The sequence below is a fragment of the Sinocyclocheilus grahami genome, unplaced genomic scaffold, assembly GCF_001515645.1.
Source record: "Sinocyclocheilus grahami isolate Dianchi unplaced genomic scaffold, SAMN03320097.WGS_v1.1 scaffold2285.1, whole genome shotgun sequence".
NCBI lineage: Eukaryota > Metazoa > Chordata > Actinopteri > Cypriniformes > Cyprinidae > Sinocyclocheilus > Sinocyclocheilus grahami.
In genome coordinates this window covers 62,432-70,253 of record NW_015507464.1, presented here as the reverse complement: position 1 = coordinate 70,253, position 7,822 = coordinate 62,432, and the positions used below count along the sequence as shown (strand labels likewise).

The following is a 7,822-nucleotide window of genomic DNA, read 5'->3' as shown; positions in this document are numbered from 1 at the left end:
AGGAGAGGGTTCCGTCGGGCCACTCTGCCATAAAGCCCCGACTGGTGGAGGGCTGCAGTGATGGTTGACTTTCTACAACTTTCTCCCATCTCCCGCCTGCATCTCTGGCGCTCAGCCACAGTGATCTTTGGGTTCTTCTTTACCTATAAGGCTCTTCTCCCCTGATAGCTCAGTTTGGCCGGACGGCCAGCTCTAGGAAGGGTTCTGGTGGTCCCAAACGTCTTCCATTTAAGGATTATGGAGGCCACTGTGCTCTTAGGAACCTTAAGTGCAGCAGAAATGTTTTTGTAACCTTGGCCAGATCTGTGCCTTGCCACAATTCTGTATCTGAGCTCTTCAGGCAGTTCCTTTGACCTCATGATTCTCATTTGCTCTGACATGCACTGTGAGCTGTAAGGTCTTATATAGACAGGTGTGTGGCTTTCCTAATCAAGTCCAATCAGTATAATCAAACACAGCTGGACTCAAATGAAGGTGTAGAACCATCTCAAGGATGATCAGAAGAAATGGACAGCACCTGAGTTAAATATATGAGTGTCACAGCAAAGGGTCTGAATACTTAGGACCATGTGATATTTCAGTGTTTCTTTTTTAATAAATCTGCAAAAATGTCAACAATTCTGTGTTTTTCTGTCAATATGGGGTGCTGTGTGTACATTAATGAGGAAAAAAAATTTACTTAAATGATTTTAGCAAATGGCTGCAATATAACAAAGAGTGAAAAATTTAAGGGGGTCTGAATACTTTCCGTACCCACTGTATATCTGCCGTCTCTCTCCTGGAAAAGGTAACATTTTCAATGAGAGCAACTTGGGGATCACTTTCTCCGACAAACAAAGAACCTGACTGATTATTAACATTTTGAGATGACAATTCACCAGATGGCAAATCAGGAGCTGGACTGGCATCAACAACATGAAAACTGTTCAAATGCTTTCGAAAACCAGAATATGAGCAAAACTGCCGACTACAGCCACTCTGTGCACATAACAACCTAAACTTTAACGAAGGATAGAAACTGTGTGTGACTCTTAAATGAGCTATCAAAGAGTGGCTGTTTGCATACAAACTTTTACAGAGGAAACACGTCAACATTTAACCTAATTTAAAAGCTTTGCACGCAGTTTCCTTAATCTCGGAGACTCACTTGAAAGACCAACATCTATGTTGTAAACTGTGGTCTGCAGGAAGGTAAAGAAGTTGACCATGGCTTCCTCGTAGGACAGGTTATAGTGAACTTTAAAAAGTTCATCAAAGGCACTCAAGGAGCTGGTTCCAGCGCAAGGGATGAGGTGCTTGTCCACAACGACGTAAAAGTGGTCGATCCTGCCCTTAATCCTTTCTGATCCCAGTAGGAATGGCTGGTGGCCCTCCCTCCCACTGAGATGGCCTTCAATACTGGTGCAGGACTGAAAAAAGCACAAACAAAAATGATTAAATAAACCAGGGAAGAAAAAAAAACACTATATAACACACCTTAACCCAATACATGCCAAACAAAACCAGTTGATATCATGCTTTGTGTATAACAGTGAAAGTCTACACCCTCAGCCAAACCAAGCTATGTGACTGACTGACTTCATTAGAACACAAACAAAGAGTTGTACATGGACGTCCGAGAGCTGTAGGTCAATATAATGCAAGCGAACACGTGCAATCAGTGCAAAAAGGAACATTTAGACACATTATTCCAGTTATTTTCAATCCCTGTTCTGTGTACCCACCACTCTGCATGTCATGTATCTCCCTTATTCAACAAACCTGATTCAGATCTTCACCTCATTAGGCAAGAGCTCCATGAAATAAACTAAAGGGTTAGTTCACCCAAAAATGAAAATTCTGTAATTTACAGAAAAGGTTGTAACCCACAGGTTGTTCCAAACCTGTATACATTTCTTTGTACTGCTGAACACAAAGATATTTTGAAGAAAGTTTGTAAACCGACTGCTTTGGGCAGCCATTAACTATCATGGTACTTTTTTTTTTACTATACAAACTTTCTCCAAAAAATATCTTCCTTTGTGTTCAGCAGTACAAAGAAATGTAGAGAGATTTGGAACAACCTGAGGGTGAGTAAATGACAATTTTCATTTTTGGGTGAACTATCCCTTAGGTGTGTCAGGTCAGAGAGACAAAATGTGCAGAGGGGTGAGTCCCAAGGACCATGATTGAAAACCACTGCATTTTAGATTTTATAACCAAAATCATAATTAAACATTCACAATGACTTTGCAACAGTATTGTTAGTTTTACCTTATGGAAATGCACAAGTCTGTCAACAGCCTCTGTTGGACTGATCTTAGTCTTCTTCCTCCCTGGAGCAGGAGGCAGGAGATGCAACAGCAGCAGAACAGATGACATGTCACTGTCCCAATCTGAATAAGTAGATGTTTAGGGGGTGGTGGGCGATTTAGGATAAAACAAAAACAAACATTTAGTGCTCAAAATAACAAGAAACCAGAGCAAATATGAAATTGACATCCTCATAAATCATGCCAACCATTGTCAGATCATTGTCCACCTGCTGCATTGCGAAGACACTGAATTTCTGCTGTTGATGTAAGACACTGGGCTTCATTGATGATCTTTTGCTTGAATGCCGTCTCCCACCTCTCAAGAAACTTGTTGTATGTTTCAGCATTGAACAGCAGAGCAAAGTCCTGATTTATCTAATGACAAAGCATATTACAAGATTTTTAAGAGATTACTTTTCATCCTTTACCAACAAAATGGATAGTGTGTGCATGTTGTTTTGATAGACTAAGACATCATGAATGTGCAAATGAGTCGAACATAGTAATTAAAGTATTTACTTGAATTCTTTCAAAATCTATCACTGGCATGAATGAGCAAGAGTGATAAATATGAACGAATGCAATCATGTCAAAGAGTAACCTTATAAGATACTTAAAAAGCTGGCATATCTAAAACGCATTTAAAACAATCTTTGAAAAGGAGAATAAATGTTTTTACCAATCCTTTTACATCCAAATATCTTGGAAAGACATCAAGGACGGCAGCTGATCTTTCAGGATTATGTACCAGTTCTTGTCTATGAAAGTTGAAAGTTTCCTTCATCTTTTGCATAACTTCAGCTTCATCAGCTGTATGGACAAGGAACGAAATTGCTTCTCTGCATGCATCTCCTTCAAGTTGTTGCACATCATCTATCCTTCTTCGTCGACTTGGTCCTCCACTTTCAGTCATCTCCAAGCGAACACGTTTTGGGTTCTTCCTCGACAAAGTTTTAAGGCGCCAGGAGATGAACTCTGTTCCCTTTTCCGGATCGTAGAAATGCTCCTGTCAGAAAGACAAGAGAACACTTTTTGTAAAATCTGAACATTATGTTAGTCATTACATTACATTTAATAGATAAACTGCTATTACATGTAAAACAATCTTTGAAAAGGAGAATAAATGTTTTTACCAATCCTTTTACATCCAAATATCTTGGAAAGACATCAAGGACGGCAGCTGATCTTTCAGGATTATGTACCAGTTCTTGTCTATGAAAGTTGAAAGTTTCCTTCATCTTTTGCATAACTTCAGCTTCATCAGCTGTATGGACAAGGAACGAAATTGCTTCTCTGCATGCATCTCCTTCAAGTTGTTGCACATCATCTATCCTTCTTCGTCGACTTGGTCCTCCACTTTCAGTCATCTCCAAGCGAACACGTTTTGGGTTCTTCCTCGACAAAGTTTTAAGGCGCCAGGAGATGAACTCTGTTCCCTTTTCCGGATCGTAGAAATGCTCCTGTCAGAAAGACAAGAGAACACTTTTTGTAAAATCTGAACATTATGTTAGTCATTACATTACATTTAATAGATAAACTGCTATTACATGCCACAAAAAAGGAGCACAAACTTCATGTCCAACTAGATTTTGTTACAAGCACATCAATACAAAAGATTCTTACATAGCCCTTTGTTGAAAACGGGTCTCTCAGGCTAGGAAAGAGAGAAATAATGCCCATGGCATACGTTTCCCGCTGTTTGCAGGTGGGGATCCTCCGTCAATGTAAAAAAAATGTTATTGCTAAACTTTACCTTGTTTTCTACACCGTACAGCTGTGTGTATTTCTTGCATCTGTGCATTGAAGTCTTACCCATGAATTTCTGTCATGTGACTGACAACAATATTAACAAGCTGACGTCTGGTGCTGTGCTTTAAAGTTTTAGTTTTCTGGTATTCTTCAAGCACTTCCTCACCACCAGATTTGTTTTCCAGTGCATCTTGGACAATCTTATTAAACATGACCACAATACAGGTGAACACTTGAAGACTACTAAAATGGTGAAATAATTATTATATGGATAAGTTCACCATAAGGAAAAACATGCATATATACCTGTTTTGCATTTTCAGCGTCCATGTTAAAACTGTTGCTGGCCATTGCGGCTTGATTTTGCACTGCTCTCTCAGGCTCTTCATGGTCAGTTGAAGAGAGTGAAAGCGTATCAGTGCATGTGCTGGGGGTTGATGATCTTGTGGGTGAGAATTCTTGAGAAAAACAAAACAATTTTCATGTTTTCTCTAAAGGCATTAAATCAAACAGGGCTTTGTCTAAATGTTCTTTACTTCTGTAGCAAGAATTTTGCATCACAAATCCAATTAAAAGGTTAGTACAGCAAAAAAAATAAAAAATCTGTCATTAATTACTCACCCTCATGTTGTTCCTAACCCATAAGAACTTCATTCATCTTCAGAACACAAATTAAGATGTTTTTGATGAAACCTGAGAGCTTTCTGAACCATCCATAGGCAGCAATGTCATTGCAACTTTCAAGGCCCAGCGCTGCGCTTACTACGCGAATAGCATAGGAGAATGACGTGGAAGTGAGAAGATTCTTGAATAAAGTCTTTATTTTTGTTTTTGCACACAAAGTTCTCTCATCACTTCAAAACATTAACATCGAACCACTGTGGTCACATGGACAGTTAATGATATCTTTTCTACCTTTCTGGGCCTTGACAGTTGCAATTATGTTGCAGTCTATGGAGAGATCAGAAAGCTCTTGGATTTCATCAAAAATATCTTAATTTCTGTTCTGAAGATGAACGAAAGTCTTAGAGGTTTGGAAGGAATGAGTAGGTATGAGTAATTAATGACAATTTTCATTTTGGGGTTAACTAACCCTTTAAAACAACAATAACAATAGTAAAACTAAGGATACACCCTTGTCAGTTCTCATTCTCCTATATCTAGCTGCAGTCAACACTGTTAACCACCTGATCCTTTTATCCACCTTTTCATGATTGGATATTAACCCAAACAAATGTGACAATATTGTAGCCTGGACCATTTTAGACAATGTTTGAATTATTAGCACTTCTTATGTTATTGCCTCCTCATGATGAATCACTTGTTGTATTCTCAATTTTTTTAAGTCAATTTAGATAAAAGCGTCTGCTAAAGGTAAATGTGTTTCTGACCCAAAAACGCGCATTACTGATTGCTGCTCACTTAAACAGTCAGAGATTATTTGTGGAACAATGCACAGTTATACTAAAATACTGGAGACAAAAATGCATTACAATGTCTTATTTTGGCAACACAAATAACGTGAGCCCCTAGAAGGGGATGCTGCTATTTGCGTTAATTTAACTCATTAAACAGTTAGGCTACACAAATCACAGAAATTACCCCGTTATCTACCCCAGATTCTAAGAAAACTTAAGTTTAAAACTGCTAACATTAACAATGCCATTCTTACCTCAATTTGCTTGCTAACAAGCGGTGCAGCTAAATGGCCTCGAGATGCTGTCGGTGGTCTGTCGCGTTATCTGAAAAGAAATGCTGTTAGCACTCTAGCAATGTTGAGAAATGTACTAATATTATTCTGAATGGCGAGAAACGTAAACTAAACATGAAAATTGGTCAATTTAAGTGGTTATAAAATATTATACCTGTTTGAACACTGTCCTCTCCTCGTGGTCATCCGCCATTAATCAAAAAGGAAATAATGTGCAAGGACCGGAAATTGAATCAACTCATCACCAGTGTCAATTATGTCAGCTCGCTGTAATTACACTGACCACTGATTTACACTGCAAGTGTTAATGCCATTCAAATCAACACCAGAATCAACACTTTTTAACTCTGATAAATTAACACCATAAAAACAACTCTAAACAACACTGGATATTTTGCTGTGTAGTGTTCTAATCATTTAACTATGTACTATGTGTGTGTATGTATGTGTATGTACAGTACATACACACACACACACATACAGTAAATATGCATAAAAGCCAAATCAGGAAGTCAACTTTATTTCTAAAGTGCTTTATATAGTATAGATTGTTTCACAGCAGCATCACAATAGTATCAAATTCACAAGCAGCTCTAACAAGTCAATAGTGTCATTCTGCAGCTCAAGTCAGTTCAGTATTGATTCGGTTCAGTTGCATAACTGTAAAAATCATCAGTTGTACATACATACTGTATATACAGTGTATATGTGCATATGCATGTATGTGCGAGTGCTATGACAAACTCCTGTATACTCTACTGCACTCTGAACAAGCAAAATCACAAAAGAGTAGTGTTTTACATTTTTCACGTCTTGTGTAGTTTGGCGTGTGTGTGTGGCTAATTATTTTATGTTTGTGTTGTGTGTATGTTTTGGAGCCATAGTTTGTAAAGGTGAAAACTGTAAAGGTTGTCGTCAGGCGTTTGTGATGCTCAGACGCTGTGTTTGTGTGTGTGTGTGTTTCAGGAAGTCTCCGGCCGAGCGGCGGGCCGAGATCTGTGAGGATTATTCGCCCTGTCGTCTGCTTGCGCTGCGCTACGGATCACCGATTGCCTATCAAAAGTACTTCAGCGCTCAGCAGCTCAAGCCCAACCCACATCTGCGTCGCTACTGAGCCCCGCCTCCACGCTTGCATACGACCAATCAGCCTCTTCCTTTAAATAATGCCTTACAGACCAATTAAGCCCAGACACCTATTTACACATATATAAGTGCTTCTGTGTGTCACAGGTTTGTTACTAACCTCCTCTCGCTCTCTGACGACGGGCCAGTTTGCTCAGATATTAACACAACTGCGCTTTTGCTCACATATTCTCAATTATTCAAAGCTAAAATCACGACGGCGCCTGTATTTCATGATAATCTGCATTTCTTAATTGATACAAATATGAGTTGTCCGATGAAAAAGTTTCCAGACAAGAAATGAGTGGTTTTAATCAGATCACAGTTGTGTTCATTTGTTAATCACAATTAAACTGCTGCAAACCTGAACCGGTCTCTTCTTTCATCTGCTGATTATTGGACGTTATTTGGTGTTCGTCTGCTGACCTCGGTCAGTCACTCGGGATCCACGTGTACAAGCGGTTTATTCTGAGGCGATCACTGAATACTTTCGCAGACTTTGTGGCCCCTGCGCTCCAGAGATTCGTAAGTCAGACGGTGAAATTACACAGCTGCTGTCCAAGAGCGAGTTTTGTGTGGGAATAAATAGCAGCGCGGCACGACTGGAGAAGCAGAGCCAGAAAACATTCTTGTTAGTTCAGCATCGGAACCCTCGACCAGAGTCCTGCAGACACACACACACACTCTCTCTCACACACACAAACACACAATAAACAGCCAATATGTTAATAATAAGCATGCTAATAAGCAACTAGTTAATACTGCCCCCCACCCCCTATACCACACACACACACACACACACACTATAACACACTCCCACACACACACACACTATAACACACTCACACATACTATAACACACACACACACACACTATAACACACTCACACATACTATAACACACACTCACACACACACACACACTATGACACACTCACACACACAC

The 7,822-nt window shown here is 39.4% G+C and overlaps 1 protein-coding gene across 2 annotated transcripts in view; it reads left to right on the top strand.

Moving 5' to 3' along the window:
* The window catches only part of LOC107574611 (matrix Gla protein-like), a 14,815-nt gene extending 7,572 nt beyond the window's left edge, over nucleotides 1-7,243 (top strand). For both annotated transcript variants that reach the window (XM_016261055.1, XM_016261053.1), the window contains one exon: nucleotides 6,721-7,243. In XM_016261055.1, the coding sequence (XP_016116541.1) occupies nucleotides 6,721-6,868 (148 nt within the window). In that variant the 3' untranslated portion in view covers nucleotides 6,869-7,243. The remainder of the gene's footprint in view (nucleotides 1-6,720) is intronic.
* Nucleotides 7,244-7,822: the final 579 nt, after the last annotated feature.